This window comes from Sinocyclocheilus grahami, unplaced genomic scaffold (assembly GCF_001515645.1).
Source record: "Sinocyclocheilus grahami isolate Dianchi unplaced genomic scaffold, SAMN03320097.WGS_v1.1 scaffold313.1, whole genome shotgun sequence".
Lineage (NCBI taxonomy): Eukaryota > Metazoa > Chordata > Actinopteri > Cypriniformes > Cyprinidae > Sinocyclocheilus > Sinocyclocheilus grahami.
The window spans coordinates 135,551-157,807 of NW_015505492.1; the positions used below are offsets into that span (position 1 = coordinate 135,551).

General features: G+C 39.2%; 1 protein-coding gene across 1 annotated transcript in view; it reads left to right on the forward strand.

The window, feature by feature from the left end:
• The window catches only part of LOC107601774 (inactive ubiquitin carboxyl-terminal hydrolase 54-like), a 56,676-nt gene that overhangs the window by 20,497 nt on the left and 13,922 nt on the right, over nucleotides 1–22,257 (forward strand). The window contains exons 3-14 of the mRNA XM_016294067.1: nucleotides 8,951–9,043; nucleotides 10,851–10,985; nucleotides 11,879–11,992; nucleotides 12,566–12,648; nucleotides 14,320–14,425; nucleotides 15,764–15,910; nucleotides 16,509–16,658; nucleotides 18,471–18,496; nucleotides 18,917–18,978; nucleotides 20,622–20,801; nucleotides 21,177–21,359; nucleotides 21,640–22,177. Of these exons, the coding sequence (XP_016149553.1) occupies nucleotides 8,951–9,043; nucleotides 10,851–10,985; nucleotides 11,879–11,992; nucleotides 12,566–12,648; nucleotides 14,320–14,425; nucleotides 15,764–15,910; nucleotides 16,509–16,658; nucleotides 18,471–18,496; nucleotides 18,917–18,978; nucleotides 20,622–20,801; nucleotides 21,177–21,359; nucleotides 21,640–22,177 (1,817 nt within the window). The remainder of the gene's footprint in view (nucleotides 1–8,950; nucleotides 9,044–10,850; nucleotides 10,986–11,878; nucleotides 11,993–12,565; nucleotides 12,649–14,319; nucleotides 14,426–15,763; nucleotides 15,911–16,508; nucleotides 16,659–18,470; nucleotides 18,497–18,916; nucleotides 18,979–20,621; nucleotides 20,802–21,176; nucleotides 21,360–21,639; nucleotides 22,178–22,257) is intronic.

Sequence of the window (22,257 nt, forward strand, 5' to 3'; positions counted from 1 at the left end):
ACTTTTATTCTCGCTGTAGTATTGTTGTTGCCGCCGCCATGTCGTGAAGGTGCTGTGTGCTTCATTGTGAAAGCGAAACTACTTTGTTTGGTCTTCCAAAAGAGGACGATATCAGTTTCATCATGCCTAGAGCTGATCTGTGCTGGTCGCTGAGGGAATACATCAACTTAGTGCTGTGGATCGCCGGATTGGCTTTCACCGTGGAACGAAGCAGAGTCCAGTCCGGGGTCGTCACATGTGGTAGCCGCTCCTTCGTCGAATCCGCCGGCCGCGCCGTTCTCAAGCCCGGTTCCGACTCAGTCTGTAAGTACGTTTTCATTTAAAGGGGTCATATGATGCTGCTAAAAAGAAGAGTATTTTGTGTATTTGGTGTAATGAAATGTGTTTATGCGGTTTAAGGTTAAAAAAACACATTATTTTCCACATACTGTACATTATTGTTTCTCCTCTATGCCCCGCCTTTCTGAAACGCGTCAATTTCTACAAAGCTCATCGGGCTGAAAAGCGAGGTGTGCTGTGATTGGCCAGCTATCCAGTGCGTTGTGATTGGCCAAATACAAATATTAAATATTAATAATAATAATTATGGATTATAATGACTTATACTGTCTTTTTACATGTTTATGTTATCACGCCGCGTAAATATAAAACCATGTCTGCATTTGTGATCGGAGAAATGACAAACAACAAGCCCTACTCTACACTGCCCAAAAAACTTGCTTTAAATATATAAAATATAAAAACTCTTTAAATATAAAAGACGTACTTACACCGATGAGCTTTGTAAAAATCGACGCATTTCAAAAAGGCGGGGCATAGAGGAAAAACAATAATGTACAGTATGTGGAAAATAATGTTTTTTTTACTTTAAACCACATAAACACATTTCATTACACCAAATACACAAAATAATGTTATTTTTAGCAGCATCATATGACCCCTTTAAAGTAACAGCGCATTGTTTGCAGTAATTATGAACATGAATTATGAAATGTAGTAATTACCATAAATGCTGCTAAAAATCATCAACATAAAGTCTGCTGTATTTCACAGTCAACACATATGGCTTGTTGGCTAGTTTTAAAAGAAAATAGCACTTTTAGATAAACAAGGCAATAAGAGATGGCACTAGTGGAGGCAGGAAAACAAAGTTCTTTATGAACCGCAGGATTGCTTGTAATAAAGATTTCAATGCAAAAGGAAAGGCAGTAGATCTGACTATTTCTGTCAATGGTAAGTTTGTGATAACGTAAGAAAAGTAGTTTAAATGTTTTGCCAATTGCTTGAGCAACTTAATATATAAATCTAGAAGTAAATGCAAAAGTAAAAATCATTGAATAATATGTTGCTTATATTTATTGAGTTTAAACATGTCTGTGAAAGATTGTATTACTGTACTGTGCAAAAAAAGAATTGCAATGCTGAAAAAGCATTTTCAGTGACAATGTTTAGATTTGAAATCAAACTAATGGATAAATGTTGTGTTTGTGGTAAACCGCCACGGATCAGTAGCGGACTCTTCTGTGAAAGCACAGTCCGTGCTGCTTCCCCTCTCACAAGAGCCACCTAAGAGGGGAATTCACCCCATTTTCAAAAATGAAATTCATGCCCTGAATAAATGTCTAAAAATCCTGATTGGAGTATCGATATCGTGCTTTCTGTGATCGGCGATCGGTGATCGGCCTCAAAAACCCTAATCGGAGCACCCCTATTATTTGATATTTTGATATCCAAAGTTTTAGATGCTTTCAGATTATCTCTCCATAACTTTCTGAATCAAATCCAATTGTGAAGTGTGTGAATTTTGATACTTGTATTGGGTATTTTACAAATCCTGGTACAGAGTTTATCCTGGTTATTGAGGGAATGAATCAAGCATGTGGAAGAAACAAGCATTTTTATTAGCAGTTGTCCAGCAGGGTGTTGTTTTATTAGATCTATAATCTCAGAAATATCTTTTAGATGTAAGGATTGGGCCATATGAAGTTTTTATATTTAAGGACTAGATGGACAAGATCAGGGTGAGAGCCCCATCCTGCAGAGTTTTGCTCCAACCCTAATCAAGCACACCTAAACAAGCTGATCAAGGTCTAAAGGGTTACTAGAAAGCTAAAGGCAGGTGAGGTTTTATCAGGGTTGTAGCTGAAGTCTGCAGAACTGTGGCTCTCTAGGACCGGAGTTTGCCACCCCTGGGGCCGATTGCATAAACTGCTTAGACTAGTCTTAAAAAGTTAGTCATCTAATTTGTTTTCATCTAGACTAGTCATAACTGTTTAAAGTTGGTTACGAAAATGTAGATTGGCCCAATTTTAATCAGAAAAGTAAAACTGTTTACCTCTTGGCTAACTAGTTGGTCAAACTAGTTCTTAAGACACAGTCTTAACATCATGTCTATGTTTATGCAGCTGCCGGAAAACAAAGTTCTTTATGAACCGCAGGATTGCTTGTAATAAAGATTTCAATGCAAAAGGAAAGGCAGTAGATCTGACTATTTCTGTCAATGGTAAGTTTGTGATAACGTAAGAAAAGTAGTTTAAATGTTTTGCCAATTGCTTGAGCAACTTAATATATAAATCTAGAAGTAAATGCAAAAGTAAAAATCATTGAATAATATGTTGCTTATATTTATTGAGTTTAAACATGTCTGTGAAAGATTGTATTACTGTACTGTGCAAAAAAAGAATTGCAATGCTGAAAAAGCATTTTCAGTGACAATGTTTAGATTTGAAATCAAACTAATGGATAAATGTTGTGTTTGTGGTAAACCGCCACGGATCAGTAGCGGACTCTTCTGTGAAAGCACAGTCCGTGCTGCTTCCCCTCTCACAAGAGCCACCTAAGAGGGGAATTCACCCCATTTTCAAAAATGAAATTCATGCCCTGAATAAATGTCTAAAAATCCTGATTGGAGTATCAATATAAATAGTTATAAATGATAAAAAAGAAGGTTTTAAAAAGATCGGTATCGGTGATCGATATCGGCAGATACTGCTTTCTGTGATCGGCGATCGGTGATCGGCCTCAAAAACCCTAATCGGAGCACCCCTATTATTTTATATCTGCTCTTATTTTATAGCTTTTATTTGTCTTATTTTAAAACTGTTTATCTCATTGTTCTATTATTTATTCTTGTTTTTCTAGCACCAATTTACCAAGACAAATTCCTTGTACATGTATACGTACAGTACTTGGCAATAAACGTGATTCTGATTCTCGGTTTCAGTCAGTCATAGTTATTTTCAGTATATTTTTTCCATCAGCCCTGCTTCCTGTCTGCTTTCCGTCCCCTGGATCTGAAGTGTGTAATATGGTTAGTAATGGGCCGTGGTGTCCCTCTTTGCATAGGGCTATCTCTGATGTATCCAGTTTGGGGACTCGTGCAGTTTTGCTCACTCTTATTGAACTAATCTTTCAGGCAGCGGTCTACTGCAACTTCACAATGTTATTTCACAGTGACCGACTCCACGGTTGATCAGTTTCAGCTTCCTTTCTCCTAAAAGACCATTTTATAAAGATCTTGTCTGAAGGATTCTGCTGCCGTTTGTGTTTGTTAAAAAAATGCATCAGATCAGAGATTTGACCATCCCCTTAGTGTGATGGTGAGTCAGAACATCGCTTTAATGAGCAGATGTGACCTAGGTTGTCAAGCAAACACCTTTACTTCTTGTAAGGTCCTGCAGGCTTCTCATCAATATGGCCAGTCTCATCCTATACAAACTCTACTGGACAGTTCAGATTAGAAAAAAAAAAATGAAAAGCTGGACTTTGTTGTTAGACATTCTCGGAGGCAAACTCAGTGGCATGACAAGAGCTCCCAGAACTTAAGTGTCAAATCAGTGACGTCAAATCAATAGAAGGGGACACTGTGCCCTGATGTTGACTGCTTGAGACATGGACACACTAGCTAGTCCATGGCCACTGGCTCAGAATGTTCCTGCGTATTTGCAGACCTGCGTACTTGCACCCGGAGACCAGGGGCCGGATTCATGAAACATTCTTAAGAAGAAATTTCTTCTTAACTGCCATTTTCATCTTATTTTTTAACTTAAGAAAAAAGTTAAGAATATTTTGTATTCCCAAAAATTAATCTTAAGAGTATTCTTATCTTTTTTCTTAAGATTGTTCTTAAGACAAAACTTGAGAAGAATTCAAATTCTTGAAAAGAATCTTCTTAAAAATCATCGTAAATAACTTCTTAAAGGGGTCATATGATGCGATTTCAATTTTTCCTTTCTCTTTGGAGTGTTACAAGCTCTTGGTGCATAAAGAAGATCTGTAAAGTTGCAAAGACTAAAGTCTTAAATCCAAAGAGATATTCTTTATAAAAGTTAAGAGTCAACCATGCCTACCTAAAACGGCTTGTTCTAACACGCCCCCACATATCTACCTCACTATGTGGGAAGATTTGCATAACACCACCCAAATGTTCACGCAAAGAAAGAAGGCGTAACTTTTATTCTCGCTGTAGTTTTGTTGTTGCCACCGCCATGTCGTAAAGACGCTGTGTGCTTCGTTGTGAAAGCGAAAGCTTTTGGTCTTCCAAAAGAGGACGATATCTGCTTCGTCATGCCTAGAGCTGATCCGTGCTGGTCGCTGAGGAAATACTACAACTTTGCGCTGTCGATAGCTGGATCGGCTTTCACCATGGACGAAGCGGAGTCCAGCCCGGAGTCGTCACATGTCCTCCAGGACGCTGCTTCGTCGAAATCGCCAGCCGTGCCGTTCTCAAGCCCACCCGCCTCTGCTCACTCTAACCCTCCCGCCATTCCTCACGCTAGCCCCCGGCCTCTGCTCACTATAGGCCGCCGTGTGTGACGCTGTTTCATTGTGAAAGAGAAACTACTTTATTTGGCCTTCCAAAAATGGACACGACTAGAAAACAGTGGTTAAGTTGTATTTACAACACTGTTCCAGAACACTTTATCTAAATTTAAAGAGTTTTTACATTTTATATATTTAAAGCGAGTTTTTTGGGCAGTGTTCACTTTTTAGTCAGCCGTCCAATCACAGTGGAGGATGGGCAGGACAAATTCCACACTGACCAACCGCCACATCCTCCTTGCACAACAGCAATCGGCTTTCACCATGGACGAAGCGGAGTCCAGCCCGGAGTCGTCACATGTCCTCCAGGACGCTGCTTCGTCGAAATCGCCAGCCGTGCCGTTCTCAAGCCCACCCGCCTCTGCTCACTCTAACCCTCCCGCCATTCCTCACGCTAGCCCCCGGCCTCTGCTCACTATAGGCCGCCGTGTGTGACGCTGTTTCATTGTGAAAGAGAAACTACTTTATTTGGCCTTCCAAAAATGGACACGACTAGAAAACAGTGGTTAAGTTGTATTTACAACACTGTTCCAGAACACTTTTTTTATATTTAAAGAGTTTTTATATTTTATATATTTAAAGCGAGTTTTTTGGGCAGTGTAGAGTAGGGCTTATTGTTTGTCATTTCTCCGATCACAAATGCAGACATGGTTTTATGTTTACGCGGCGCGATGCAACGCAACGTGTAAAAAGACAGTATAAGTCATTATAATCCATAATTATGTCCCCACTGGATGCAACGAATGCCTCGTTTATAATGGGTTTTCATGTTTTTGAATTATCGCTCCGGCCTGACAGGGCATCATCACAATATGGTGAGGGGCATAACATTTCCGTCTCACGCTTGAGGTATTCGGCCAATCACAACGCACTGGATAACTGGCAAATCACAGCACACCTCACTTTTTCAGACCGATGAGCTTTGTAAAAATTGCCGCGTTTCAGAAAGGCGGGGCATAGAGGAGAAACAATAATGTACAGTATGTGGACAATAATTTTTTTTAACCTTAAACCGCATAAACACATTTCATTACACCAAATACACAAAATGATGTTATTTTTAACAGCATCATATGACCCCTTTAAATTTAGGACAGCCCCAGACTTGTCTTAAATCCCAAACAGTAAGAATTATTTAATTAATTTATTGGGATTTTGCAAATAAATTGTTATATTTAAGCATTACAACAACACTAGCTACATATAATACATAGTATGACTATTAATAGGGATGTGCACAAGTTTTCTGAAGTGACAGCGATGACGGATAATGTAAACAATGATCGGTCATGATTAGCCTATGTGTGACGCTACTTTTTACTGACTTCAAAACTCAGTAGCAACTCTAAAATGAGTCAGATAGGGAGCTTTAATTGTACGCTTTTAATTTTAGCTTATTAATACGACATAATCTTTGTCAGTATTCAGCGCACATGAATGCGCAGGATGCGTTTGCTGTAGCAGCGCAGACACACATACCGGAATTGTTCACTCAGATGAGAGCGCAAAAACAGCACAAAAATGAATTAAACATATCGCTGCAGCTTGAGACAGGCTATTTTAAAAGTAACTGTTCAAAAACGCGGCGCATTAAAAACGTGAAGCTAAGCACCAGTCAAACTCGCGACGAAAATAATGTGCGTGCTTATTAAGATTATTAGGGTAATCTGCAGGAAGTGCAAAAAGACAATAAAGTGTGAGTTTATCAGAGCATCATGTATTCACTCAGATGACGACTGTTATTTTCTTCTTAAGAAAAAAATTAAGATGCTCTTAAGAATATATTTGAGAACTTACGAATTTTTCAAGAATTGCACTTAAGGACATTCTTACGAACTTCGTGGAATTTATCTTAAGAAATTTCTTAACTTATTTCTTAAGAAGATTTTCGTGAATCCGGCCCCAGGACTGTGTTTCAAGAACAACGGTTATTGTAGGAAACTCCTGAAAATGTCTTTATGTATGTCAGTGTATGTAAGGTTTTTGGTCACAAATCACACCATTTCTTTCTTCTACAGTGCAGTTATGGCGCTTTTCCACTGCATGGTACGGCTCGGTACGGTTCACTTTTTGGGGGTTTTCCACTGGGTACAGTGCCTGGTACTTTTTTTAGTACCACCTCGGTTTAGGTTCCAAGTGAACCGTACCGTTACCAAAACGTGACGTGTAAACTGCGGATCACGGATTGGCTGGAGAGAATCGTCACTACCTGCGTCACTGAACTTGACACAAATACAACAGAACCGCTAGATTTAAATCAGCACAGCCAGTGAAGCATCGAAAGCAAATGTTTTGAACGAATGCACCTTTTTTTAACAACCAAAAAGTGGCTGTTTCGTTTTCTGTTGAGGAAGTACAGACGTTTCTCTCATTGATAGCCGAGGAGCGGATTCAGCAACAGCTTGATGGGGCGACGCGGAATGAAAACGTTTTTCAGGAGTCACGGAATTAATAATTCAGCGCAACTATAGCAACGTGAATAATTCCGCCCACTCTAAAGTGATACTAAACTGCAGTGGAAACGCAAACCGAGCCATGCCGTGCTGTGCCGTACTGAGCCACGCAGTGGAAAAGCGCCATTAGAGTGTCTTTTTTTTTTTTTTAAATGTATTATTTAATTTTTTTTTTATTTTAGATATAATGGCCCAAAAGGGCAAATTACTCTTCTGTCAACCTGTCCCAAAACACTCACATCTTTATATTTTAGCACTGCTTGGCAAGGCTTCAAGTAAAAACTGGTTTTCCTAAGACCATGTGGTTTACATTGCAAACAAAAATATGGAGTTTATTGATTGTGATGAATACTTGTGATCGTGTTGTAGAGTCCTCTGATGCACATTTTCATGCCCGAGGAAATATTTACATTCAAGCTTTTGTGTTTAACAAAAACATTGCATTTCATACATTTTATTCCCTTACAGTTTCACTTGCCATGCAAAGAGTGTCAGCAGGTCATACAGGGTGATCGTAATGGCATGAGAGATCAGTGCTGTTGAGTACTATTAAGTTTTATTGTGCAGAGACCCACGCACAGCCCCAAACAGATGTTTTCTACTTTGTGTCTCTGATTTGTGAAATTACTCTCTGAAATTGATTCTGTCAGCACTATAGATTTTAAAGGGGTTCAAAGTAAGCCAAATGGACAGCTCTGCTTAAGATTTCTGACTGAAACATAAGAAGGTCTCTTAAACGTTTTGGTTTACAGGCCAGCTAACTTTTGAAGTTCATTGACAGACTTTGTCACTATTAGAGTGATTAAGGCATCTCTGAAGGTAAAGTTAGACGGCAGATTCATTTGGGTAACTGAGTTGTGTTAAGTGGGACTGACAGCTCTCTTAATAATTCAGCAAGCGTGTAGATCTGCCGGGTGAGCAGCGGGGCCATGGCACACAAAGTCCCCGCTCATGGCGGGCAGGTGGGGTCAGCTCGACCTCCGCAGCCTCCCAGGCACGGCCAGATGGGAGGTGTGCATGATTGTGTGTCTGTGCGTGCATGTGAGCTGCCCAGCAGGAGCCTAGCAGGTCTTTGTTTGTTCCGCTGACATTCCGCATCATCCTTCACCTGGAGATGCATACATTCCTCAAGATGAAAGACTAAAGCTGGGAAACACGCTCATCACTTCATCTTACTATCAGACTTTGCTCTGCTTGTGAACCTGCTCCCGTTTCTTCAAACTCTTGGATAGAGCACACAGGCTTATCAGATCTTTGACACCTGATTGGTGAGACCTAATTGCTTCTTTCATGTGATTGGTTGAGATTGTATTACGGTGTGTCAAGAAAGCTGGATTTAGGAGATTGTTTAGGAAAGGAGTCGTTCAGCGTCAGATACAACTTGCACAATCTCCATCTCCAACCTGACTCGACTTCTTTAGATGCCTTGCCCTTCTGAGAGAGACACTTAGGAAGAGGTGGAAAGTCAACTGCAGGCGGTGCAAGTGCTTTTTTAGCCTGATGCATTTTTGATGACTTGAGCTTCTCAGGCATTTTAGAAGGTTTGTTGAGTGTCTGATGCTTGATTGAACCTTTTCTCAGCCTTTCAGAGCACTCTCATATCATGCGCAGGCAGCATCAAAGATCAGAGGACGATGTAAACGTTTCTTACGACTAATTGCACATTTTTCTTATAGGTTCTCTGGCATCTGGATATCTTCCGGCGAAGTTTCCGGCAGCTCACCACACACAAGTGTATGGAGGACTCGTGCATCTTCTGCGCTCTGAAGGTAAAGCACTGAGCCCATCAGGGTTTTACTTTTTTCATGATGCATTAAATTCATGGAGCTGACAGGGATCTCTGGTCCATTATAGCTTTTCTAATTCTGTACTTTCACTTTTTATATGAAGGCTAATGTGTTTCTGCCATCTGTATATGCTTCAAGATTCTGAAATGTTATCAAATATTAAATAGTGTCTAAATAAATAACTTTATTGTAAAAGCAGAGATAATTGGCTTGACCCACTTTATTTACAGATAAAAGTACATTTTTAGTTGAAAGGCATAGTTCACCCACAGATGACAATTCTGCCATCATTTACTCTTTACCCTCATGTCGTTCCAAACCTCTGTGACTTTCTTTCTTCTGTGGAACATTATAAAAAACAAACTCTGAGACATTTCTCAAAATATCTCTAAGTCAGTGGTCACCAAAACCTGTTTTTTTTATGTTGGGTCTACTAATAAATGGCTTCATTTGGTAAGTCTATAAAGAACTGCACCCAGCAACTCCATTACACTGCTGAGCATCCAAAAGGATAGTAACTTGTTTCATCTTGTGTTTGCACAAGTTACTCAACTTTATGTAACAGCTATTCATTCTCAAGTGAGAAACAAATCTATAATTAAAATTTTGTTAGTATAATTACTAGTTTACATGTCTGTTCTAATTATTATTTAGGCCTAGTTATTTTGTCTGATACCAAAACATTAAAAAAACAGTGTTGAATCACTACTTTGTCATTTTGTCTGCTTCGAAGCGTTGGCAGACCATTATATGTATGTTGACGTACTATGAAAACATAAAATATATGGAATTGAAGGTATAGATATGCATCAACAACTAGCTATCCTGTGTTTAACTATAGCTACATGGCAAGCAGTGTTGCGTGTATTCAGCTCTTGCTGTGCCATTTCTTTTTCCGTTCCGTTTCTTTTCAGTCCCTCCCTTACACTCATTTTATATTAGATTCCTTCTAATGTTCAGGATTGCCATTGGCGCTTTCCATCAAAAGTTCAATAACTCAGCTGGAAATTAGAGATCTCTCTCCTGAGCCCTGTGTCAGCGCAGTAGGGGGCTGCCTGTCTGCTCTCACACACAGGACTGGGACAATATGTCTGTCAGCCTGTCCTCTCGCTCTCATGGGTCTGGTACTGCCTCTGTATTCGGCTGTCTGTGTTTTTCTGACTTTACTCCAGTATGTTTCACGGGCAGTGACATAAGTGCAGTGCCTTTATTCGTTCAAATCTCTCAAGAGTTTTCAGCCTTCAAAGTAAAGAAGTTAATCCTGTAATAACTGTTTACTGAGGAGTTTCTTGATTCAGCACAGAAGTCTTGCAGACAGACATGTCTTGCTTTACAGCATTTGAAATCTTAGATGTGTTCATATATACCAGGAGACTTAATTATGCTGTTTAAATGTGGCTTAAGAGGGGAAAAAAATACGGCTTTTAATTGGATAGTTCACCCAAAAATTAAAGTTCATGCATTTACTCACCATCGTATCATCTGTATTACTTTCTTTCCTTCGTAAAACACAATCTTTAAAATGTCTTTGCTTGTCATGGTACTTTTTTTAATATAAAAAAGAAGTTGTGATTATTGACTACATTAAAAATTACATTTAATCTTAAACATCATATTCATTTTCACATTTGAAAGAGATTTGAACTCTTTATACAACAGTTTGTAACTGGATACAGGGTGACAAACTGTTGTATAAAGGTACACTTATTGCCCATTTTTGAAAGAAGTTGTGTGATGAGCTGGTGTTGGTTTTCTTTAACATTAATCGAAAGCTGTGGTTGTTTTTCAGAGCATCTTTGTGCAGTTCCAGTTCAGCAGTGAGAAGGTGCTGCCCTCTGACGCTCTCCGCTGCGCTCTAGCCAAAACCTTCCAGGATGAGCAGCGATTCCAGCTCGGCATTATGGACGATGCAGCTGAGTGCTTCGTAAGGGCTCTTGACTCTTCACCATCGCCCTTTAGCTTTCCTCCCCTATAGCGCATTACGGCTTTTCCTGCTATTCTCCTCCATGTCCTTGCTTTTTCAATACACTATAGTATTCTTTCACATGCCAAATTAGACTCTCTGCTCAAGAGGTAGATTTTCTTGAAGAGGAAAAATGCACTCTGACATTTCTTGTGAACATTGTTAGCTTAGCTCTTGAGTCCACCAAGTAGAAGGAAGGTGTTTGATATCCTCTCGGCCCTGTATCGGTCCGTCCCTGTATTTTTTTGGTTGCATGTCTGCTTTCATGTCAGTTTTTATCTCTTGTCTCTTGGCAGGATGCTTGAGAGTACAGAAAATGTAAACCTTGTTTGACTCTGTAATCTTCTGTAATCTCATAGACACACATCCTATTTTGTGCAGTGATTAATTTTCTCCCAATGGCTCATTTTAAAGGCCATAGCATCATAACGTATAAGATAAAGAATGGCTCCCTGTCTCAGCCTCTTTCTACTGCTTGTTTAGCAACATCGTACAATGTGCTGACCAGTAAGAACTGCGACCACAGACTGCAAATGTTAATTTTTTCCCCCTTAACCGCTATTGTTGTCTGGTCATTATGCAAGACTGGAGGCGCTGGTGAAGGGCAGTTGTTTTGTGAACTTTCAACATCTCCCTACAGAACACAAGCCTTCCCCAATCCCAACATTCTCAACTATATCCCTCAGCCAAAAGAGCTGAGCATGCTGTTATTCACAGACTCGGTACACACCCACTAGAAGGCGAGAATCAATTAACATGAGACATACAGGACAGATGTATGCTGTTTCTCTTCAGTGAGATTTTGATTTAAGCACACTGATTGGTGATAATTAAGCAATAAGTCTCTCTCACAGGAGAATATCCTCATGAGGATCCACTTTCACATCTCTGATGAGACCAAGGAGGACATCTGCACAGCCAAACACTGCATCCCTCATCAGAAGTTTGCCATGACACTCTTTGAGCAGGTGAAGCCTTTTTATTAAAAAGGAGCAATATTTTTAAAGGCACTATGAATTCCATTGGTAAATCATTTAGTAGGATGTATTTCTGAATGACACTCAATATTTGGTGGTAGAAAATGTAAAACAGTGTATTATATATCAGCATTTAGTTGGATTATAGTTTGACCTGTCTACATTGCACATGTCAGTAAATATTTGTAATTTTTTAAATAATTGATCATTGATAATTTCTCTTTTATAATAACATGCATTGCTTGTATCAAATGTATTTTTATATATTTTTGCTCACTTTTAAACCTTTTTTCATCACTTTTTTGTAAGTGATATCCTTGTAAAATAATTTTTTAAAATCCTATTCCAGTCATCAAATGGTTAAAGTTCATATATGTCATGGGAAAGTCATATGAAAATAATGAAATAATGATAATAATCAGTTGTCAATTAATTAATTTGTGTTGTGTCGAAAAGTGTGGGAACCCTAATACACCTAGTTTTTAATATAAAATAATGTTTCCCACTCTGTCTGTTTGTATAGAAAAGATTATTGAACAGATATCGTTTTTTGTTCTCACTTAGTGTGTGTGCAGCAACTGTGGAGCCTCCTCAGACCCCCTACCCTTCATTCAGATGGTCCACTACATCTCCACCACCTCTCTGTGGTGAGCAAAATCATCCCTGCAGCACATACACATGCACAAAAATGAGTGATGCTAAAGAATGAGGTCATTTTGAAAGCTGGGACCGAAAAGGGCCACACTGTACGGCACAGAAAACATCATGTCCTATACTCTTCTCCAGCTGAGCAAATGAGCTCTCTGCCACATCAAACACAGTGAAATCAATCAGAACAGAGAGAGATTCCCTCAATGGCCAAGAGCACATGGCAACAGCCAGCTTAAATATTACTCTAGGTCTCCTGGACAGCAGTGCCACTGCTTTTAATCATGGGTGCAGCTCCCCTTGAACTCTGCAGTCAAATGTTGTCACCATCTGCTTTTAGAGCTGCGCATTTGCGGACACAGTCTGGATTACTGCATTCAGCCTGCCAGTGGAGCAGATACTTAACGTTGTGAACAAACATTTGTAAGCACAACAGCGATGAAAGGACTTCATGAATATTCCAGCATGCAGCTCTGTGATTAAGGAGGCTTTTTATGATAATAGCTGACATTGCAGTGCAGAAGAGCTTTCTTCTGCACAAGGACATTGACTGCCTGTGTCTTTGAACCCGAGAACTGTTGTTGTCCCACTCAAAGTATTACAGCTAATGGAGTAATAAATGAATACAATAATAATAAAAAAAATTATTTAGCTAAGCATTGTAGTTTGTCTCTAGTTATAGTATAGTTTTATACTATTAAACAATTATAATTGTATACTATTAAACCTAGTGACCTGCCTTACTGCCTATAACATGAAATGTGCAGTCATAGGCAGGAAATTAGTTGGACAAATAGTGCTGGCTCAAATGAGTTACAATACATGCAACACAAAATAAATTATTCAATATTCTGATAAGAATAAATATATTTAACACAGATTTTAAGAAAAAAGTAGTCAGGAATGCCATCTCCAATTATTTGGGAAAACATGGTATCTGAGGGAGTTGCATTTCTTAACTTTTGGGACAGCCTTCATGAGCAGGCCTGTGATACCTTGAAATGCTGCCTACAGATTCAGTTCAGATGCCTTTGAAACTGTTTTTTAGCCTTAATGTAGGCTGTTTATTAATACCAGTGAATGTAGCAGCTTGGCCCATTAATATAAAATTCAAATGATGTTCCCTCAAAGATGTGAGCATAACAGCTTCAAACATGGCTCTCAACCAGGCAACATTTCTGAACAAGAAGATTTTATACTCTTTTATAATATTATTTTTGATGAATTTTAATGTCAGTGAGAATGTTTAAGATATTTTTTGTATACACACTCTCACTGGGAGGAGCCTGTCCTGGTAACATTGTGACATTGGCAAGGCTGTCTCCCTGAAACCTGCCTGAGCTGTGATGTTGCTCCAGGCACGCAGTGTTGCAGTGTCTTTGAGATGCAGTGACCTCTGCTGCAACAATACGATCAGACCGGTCTGGACTGTGACCTCCCTGAAAACCCTTCTGAATACATAAAACACTGTACACAAACACACCTTAAACACTTGAGTCAGTTGTTTAGGTTAGCGTTACAAATTCCATTTTTTATTTTTAAATTCATATAGTAATTATAGGCTGTTAACAAATACAAATACAAACACTTCACCCGTAATTACAGATATGAGAGCTGCAGTGTATTGCTTGTGCTATCTTAATGTGTGACATGTGTTGGTTATGCTACAGTAACCAGGCAGTGCGGATGCTGGAATGCCGGGAGAAGCCCACCCCAGACATGTTCGGAGAGCTGCTGAGGAACGCCAGCACTGTGGGAGACCTGCGCAACTGCCCAGTTAGCATTACCACACTCCGCCACACACTCAGCTCTATCAAATCAAGTGCTAATTAGGCATAATGAAGTGTGTGTGTGTGTGTGTGTGTGTGTGTGTGTGTGTGTGTGTGTGTGTGTGTGTGTGTGTGTGTGTGTGTGTGTGTGTATGTGTATGTGTGTGTGGATGTGGCGCTTGTCTGGGTTTGAATAGGATTGTGCCCATTAAGTAATCGCTGGGTCAAAACAGGACACAATCAGTGGAATGTTAATTTGTCTCGTGGCCCTGAGGAGGACCAAATTCTTACGCAAAACACGCACACTTGTTTTCATGTCAGATCAGGATTTCCTTGGATAAGGCATGACGGCTTATCACATTGCAAAAAAAATATTTTCTTAATCAGTATTTTTGTCTTGTTTTCCAGCAAAAATATCTAAACATCCATGAAACAAGATATATTTACTTCAGAGGCAAAATAACATAAGTCAGGAATACAAAATTAATACTTCCTTCAGAAGTGTGAGATTTATAATGTTACAAAAAAATTATATTTCAAATAAATGCTGTTATTTTTAACTTTCTATTCATCAAAGAATCCTGAAAAAAGTATAATGGTTTCCACAAAAATATTAAACAGTGCATCTGTTTTCAGCATTGAAAGGGTCATGTGACACTGAACACTGGAGTAATGGCTGCTGAAAATTCAGCTTTGACATCACAGGAATAAATGACATTATATGAAAATACAAACCAGTTTCTAAATTGTATTCATATTTTTAACCTTGCTGTTTTTACCGTATTTTGATATTTTGAGCATTAGAAACATCTTATATTCAAAGGTTTTTTTTTAAAGCCTATTGGCAATGGCAAGTACGTATTTTTTTCTAATTCAAGCTTAAACCAAGCTTAAATTTTGACTTCTCTGATATTCATATACGACATTCATATAATAATGAATCATTACATTAGTAGATGACATTATGCTTTTATGTTTGTCTGTTCACTAGTATTAATGGAAGTAAACATGTTTTGAGTTGACACTATGGCAAGATTTCCTTTAGAAATGAACACATTTGAAAGTTGAAGAACAATCTGTGTAGATCTGAAACAGACATGTTATCTTGACCCTCAGACATGCTTCATGCAACCTAAACACACACACAAAATATGGGTGTTCATCTGTGGTTTCTGATCTATATTAGGGTGACTGTGTAAGTTCGGGCAGGGGGAATGGGAATTAATGGTAATGGCTAATATAAGTGTAGTTAATGTAAGTTATAGCTCCAGAGCTTTCAAGCTCCAGTATATATAAAAAAAAAAACTAAAAAAATTTTTTTCCTCTGCCCTTTTTTCCTCTACAGGGCAACTGTGGAGAGAAGCTCCGTATTCGACGTGTCCTGATGAACTCCCCAGAGATCATCACCATTGGCCTGGTGTGGGACTCAGACCACTCTGACCTAGCAGAAGACGTCATTCATAGCCTGGGCACCGTCCTGCGGCTCGGAGATGTAAGACATGCACCCTGCCAGTAGTTAAAATATCCCACAAACTACACACAATTCCACTGATATAAATCGGTTGATAGATGAACAAATCCACAACTGAAAACAGAAGCTTTTGAAGTTATAGACGGTGATAAATGCATTCGGCTCCAAACAGCAGTGCTACAACTCTGAGATCACTGTGATGCACATGGGAATTACTGGCAGAACTTGTCAAACTTGTTGCATCAATGACAATGACTCACACATAAAAGCAACTCTCTGCCACTGATTTCAGGCTTCCTTAGGACACAGGGCGGGCACAGGGTGTCCTAAGTGGGTTTGCATTTCACTAAGTACTGGGTTCACGTTTCAATGTGAAATGTAAAACCGTTTTAAGACCTAAACAAATTATTATTTTAAACTGAAATACATCTAGAGATCAAGAGTGGTGTTTTGATAATCTCCATCACAGATGTTTTTAATGCCTTTGAAAGATCTCATGGTCACTTAAAATAGGTAATCTTTGAAATGGTTTGGTTGTGTGGGTCTACTTTTATGTGTGTATGTGAATGTGTTTGTATTTGAGTAATAAGCGACCTCTCGTCCTTCGTTTCACCCATAGCTGTTCTACCGAGTGACAGAGGACAAGGCCAAACAGGCGGAGCTCTACCTTGTGGGCGTGGTCTGTTACTATGGCAAACACTACTCTACTTTCTTCTTCCAAACCAAAATCCGCAAGTGGATTTACTTCGATGACGCTCATGTGAAAGAGGTAATAATCTGGGCTTTGTGTAACCAGTGAATGTGAAAAATGCAGCCCTTAGCTTGCCGGTTTGCCAGGGTTGTTCGTAGGGCTTTATTTATACATGCCCTGATCTAATGTTCCTTGCTAGCTCTGTCCATAGGGAGTTTGTGTAGAATCATTAACTGGGATAGACCAATGTGTTGGCTAGTTATTTAGCAGTGCCCCACAGGCTCCCAGCATGTGGTGGGTGGGTGGGTGGGTGAATGTATGTGTGTGTTTGCTCCGTTAGTGCTTGTGTGCTGTTTTACATAATTCAACAGTTTGTTGACTCTCCACTTATGAGTCTGTGTGTGCAGGTATATGTGCACATGCCAGTAGCTCAATGCATATCAATAGTCATCAATGCACATTTAATATATGGTCGTAACATAAAGACATAATTGCACAACATGCATAGCAGGTGAACGTCAATGAATGGTTATGCGCAAATATTAAAATTTTGGACCATGTCGAAAATACAATAATGTTCAAAAGTTCTAATACTTTTATTCAGCATGGATGCATAAAATTGATCAATATCTATAGTAAAGACACCATCATAGGAATAAATTACATTTTAAAATATATTAAAATAGAAATCAGATTTCAGATGAAACTGAAATGAAATATAAACTTATAAAATGTTTCTCTTTTTTCCATTTTTTTAAATTGTACATAAAAAATACAAGAATTTTATATAAGTAGTCTATATATATGTACATATAGGGCCTAAAACTAACTTCTTGCCACACCTGCCAATGGCCGGTGATGTGATCAAATTTACTGGCCAATCAAATTTTTTTACCGGCCATGAAACTCTTTTTGCAAAAACAGCCAGTTATTACTACTACAATGACTAAACATATTTACAATGTTTTTAATTTGTCCTTTACTTTACTTTCAAGGAAAAAAAACTAACAGATTTATTGATGTAACTTTTTTCTTTTTGTCCCTAAAAAAACGATGAGGTTCTCGTCCTTTGTATGTTTTCAGCAAACGGAGCAGGCCATCGTGTTACGCCTGTTTCACACATACTCCGTTTGCAGTGCATATGTGGAGCGTATTTTTTTCCACTCCCATATTAACGGATTAGAGCAGGGCTATTCAATTAGCTTCATTTGAGGGCCGGATTATCAAACTGAAAATTTGAAGGGGGCCAAGGGGGTGGGGGCTGTCCTGATCTCTTTCTGGGGGGACCTATAAAATTAGAAATTAAATTGTAATCTAAAATCTATAAAAGGTTAACATTAGTGCTGTCTGTCAATCGATTAAAAAATATTAATCACACATTTTTCTGTAATTAATCATGATTAATTGCATATTTATATTGTAATAATTTCACATTGAACCTCCAAATGAATGTAGAAACAACATCAAGACAGTATATTTTAAATGTTTTTAATGGCATCTATTTACTAAGTAAGTATCCTATTATTAATGAAGTATTGACTTAAAGTATTGAACTATTAAATTAACATTTAATAAGCTCTGAAATATTAAATGATTTTAAAACAATCTTCACATAAACATATAAATTGTATATGTTGTTCGTAGGGCTTTATTTATACATGCCCTGATCTAATGTTCCTTGCTAGCTCTGTCCATAGGGAGTTTGTGTAGAATCATTAACTGGGATAGACCAATGTGTTGGCTAGTTATTTAGCAGTGCCCCACAGGCTCCCAGCATGGGGTGGGTGGGTGGGTGGGTGAATGTATGTGCGTGTGCTGTTTTACATAATTCGACAGCTTGTTGACTCACCACTTAGGAGTCTGTGTTTGTGCGTTTGTCTGTGTGTGCAGGTATATGTGCACATGCCAGTAACTCAGTGCGTCAATAGTCATTAGTGCACATTCTGTATATGGTCATAACATAAAGACAGGAATGGCACAATGTTCATAGCAAGTGAACGTCAATAAGTTATTATGCACAAATCTGGCACATGCCGACAATATACAGTAACGTTCAAATGTTTTAATACTTTTATTCAGCATGGATGCATTAAATTGATCAATATCTACATTAAAGACTCCATCACAGGAATAAATTACAATTTAAAATATATTAAAATAGATATCAGATTTCATATAGAAAACTAATTTCAGCAACGTTAAAAAAAATCTTACTGACCCCAAGCTTTTGCATTTTCCATATTATGACTGGTAACTAATAAATGCTGAATTTTATTTAAGTATGAAATATTAATTGTATTAAATACTAAAATTCTGTACTATTTTACCTAAATTAGAAATAAAACGATGGTAGACCTACATCACTACACTAAAGCATACTACGACAGTGAGGATTCAGGTACTTGCACACCAGCATAAGGCCGGTTTACTGGTCTTTAGGGCTGTTGCGTTGAGGGAATTTCCCTTGCGGTAATTTTGAGTGGCTCAATAGCGCGGTATGCGGTATTACCGCCATATATATATATAATTTGTGTGTATGTGTTACGATATAACTAACGAGGTCATATTCAGAAGACAATGAGACCGAAACCAAATAGCGTTGAAACAGGTGAAGTAAACAGAAGAGAATGACAAAATAACGGTCCACATAACAGAACATAAACCTGACAATAAGATCGTTAGGCTATCGTTAGCCTATATGTATAACAGTTAGCCTAGTTGTAATCTGATTTTCTAATCTGACTAGACAAGAGACTTTCTATTGATATTTCCACCTGCACCCACGCTGCGTTCTAGACGGGCTGTCAGTCAGTGCATGTACAGTGTTGCGCCACAAGGTGGTGGAACGTGACTGTCATTCAACTACACGTTCAAAAACGCTGATTCATTCATTCAAAGAGACGTAATGAAACACGCTGTTGAAATCATTTTAACTTTGAGCGACACTTTAGAAGGCTCAGCTGACCAGCTATGCATCAATGCTAAGACAGAGATTTCACTTTCCTTGGACATGACAACCTATTTTCACAAATATGACTCGGCCTGGAGGACAGACGCAAGTAATCGCATGCGCTCAGTCGATCTCTCTCTCATTCACTGTGTGTTTAGGCTTGTTAAGTGCAAATCTACGGAGCCTCTGTACAAATCAGCATGGTACACGTTATGTTATCATTACTAACTTGTTTAATATTTAGTCCACATGCATGAAGTGTAAAACAAGAAGGGCATAACCTTACGGAAAAATAAAACACGCAAAAATCGCGGTTGCTGCGGTTCTTGCATTCCTCTGCGGGTTTGCTCGTCAATAGCGCGGTATTGCGATATTGCGGTTATCGCGACAGCCCTAACTGGTCAAATTTATTTTACTGAATTTCTTTGGTGCACCTTCAGGAGGATGTTTTACATAGTAAAGCAAATGTTTCAATTCATAATAAAACAAGTAATATTTCAATACTGATTATAATAATTATATCTATGCATTGCTTTATAGACAAATCTTTAGTGGAGTTTGCTAAGACTGTCGGTGTAAAAAAGAAAAATTCTGTTAAACAGTAAAGAATCAGCAGCTGTAATAACCATATATTTCATTAGAAGATATGATGTCAATATACTGAGCTACTTGAACTACCAAAGTCTGCTTTTTACCTTACAATATACCGATAATATAGATAGTAATAGAGTTCATCATAAGTAGCCTGTCCATAAAACATAGCTAATACTCATGAATAAATGGTGCACAGGGTAATATACACACAAAGACAAAACAACAAAACTTTGCCTTAGAGTTAAATGTTGTGCTACATCATAGTTATATCAGAGCTATATCTAGGTACCAGAACATAATAGAAACTTGGGATGAGCTCCTTTGACCTGAGTAAACATCCACCCAGAATACCTAGCAGTGCCCTGTCACCTCTCAAAACTCTTTTTGCCAGTCACAGCTTTTGACTAAAAATTCCAGAATCAAAATTTTAAAGCAATATGGGTTCCCCAGTTGGTAGCCTCAGTGATAAGCATCAGATCTTCTGTTTGTTTTGTCAGGCCGTGAGCCGTCAATTTCCAGCGACACACGGACAGACTCCTCCACAGACAGCTACAGCTATAAGCATTCACACTCCCACCACGAGTCTATGGCTTCCCACTTCTCCTCTGACTCCCAGGGAACCGTCATCTGTAACCCGGACAACGACTCCGCCTCCCACAGCAGCCTGGAAACCACAGGTATGTCAGTTTGTACACTCACACTAGAATCAAAGACAGTTTAGACACCATATTAGGTATATTGGCACTGAGTTGATCCATACAGAAGTAAACTTAATGTGATCTGTTTTATGTCCTGCTTAGGGCTGCACAATTAATGGTCGATCTGATTTTGTTTTATTTATCAAATAGCAAATGCTGTGATATAATTAAAGAAATATGTGCTTGAGCGTTTTGGAGTAAAGCATGGCACTGTGTTCATTTACACATCAGCAGCTCATGATCAAATGTTTTCAGTGTCTCGGAGTGCCTCGGTTCAACGTTAATGTTGCGCCACCTGTAGTCCTACTGCTCTACAATTCAAATAGTGACTTTGGTTGTTACTCGCTTGTGAAGGTCCTGACAGCGATCAAGTGCAGCGCCACACTCTCAGAAAAGATGGGGTCTTGGACAGAAAGGGAGGAGTTTTGGACCGGAAACGAAGTGCCAGCAGGCCACGAAAATTTGAGGCCCGGGGTGATTCAAGGAGTCGTTGCTCTAAGACAGATGAGGTGTTGTCTGCCGGCTACCACAGCGAAGGTATGCAGTTAAACAATATAATGCTGTCACCAAACCACAATGCAAACATTGTTGTGTTATTTTAATAGAAACCTGGTTAATAATCCGTAACTGTGGTCAGTTGATTGATGCTCTGACAGTTCATTAGTGGATTGAGTAGCATGTTGGACAATAAATGCGAGCTGCATTAGTCATCTCTGTTGCTTGTACTGGCTGTGTACAGTAATATTAGGTTATGTAAAAATAACATTCTTCCTTCCTCTTTTTTTTAAAAATGATTTCCTCTCCCTCTCTTTTACAGGCGAGACTTTAAAAGAGCAGCAGGTTCCTCGTTCCCTACCTAAACCTAGCTCCAATCGACTTCGAGACTTTAAGGAGACTATGAGCAACATTATCCATAACCGGCCGCTTTCCGCATCATCCTCGGGCTCCGTTGGCCCACCTGACTTCACCGCTAAAGCCCGAGACTGGGAAGCTGACAGCACCAGCAGTGAGTCCAAGTCCAGCTCCTCTGGAGGGCGATACCGTCCGCCCTGGAAGCCTCGCCGTGAGGCCCTCAACATCGACAGCATCTTTAGCAGGGAACGCCGCAAGCAGGCTGGGTACAGTCCGCTAGGCGCTCTCTTGTCTGAAGAAACTGGGCCTCGGGGGGACTTGGCGGCATCATCGGAACAGACCACCTTTCAAGACCTACCGGGACCCCTGAGACGAGGATCAGAGCAGCCCCCGCGGCTTATCCAGAGGATGGAGAGTGGCTATGAGAGCAGTGAGAGGAACAGTAACAGCCCCGTCAGCCTCGACATGCCTGTTAGCGAGGGCACCCGTAATGGCACACACAGGTATAATGGAAAAAAGCTTGTCAGAACTGATAAGGATCTTTGTTAGCACATCATTCATCTCTCTCTCTCTCTTTCTCTCT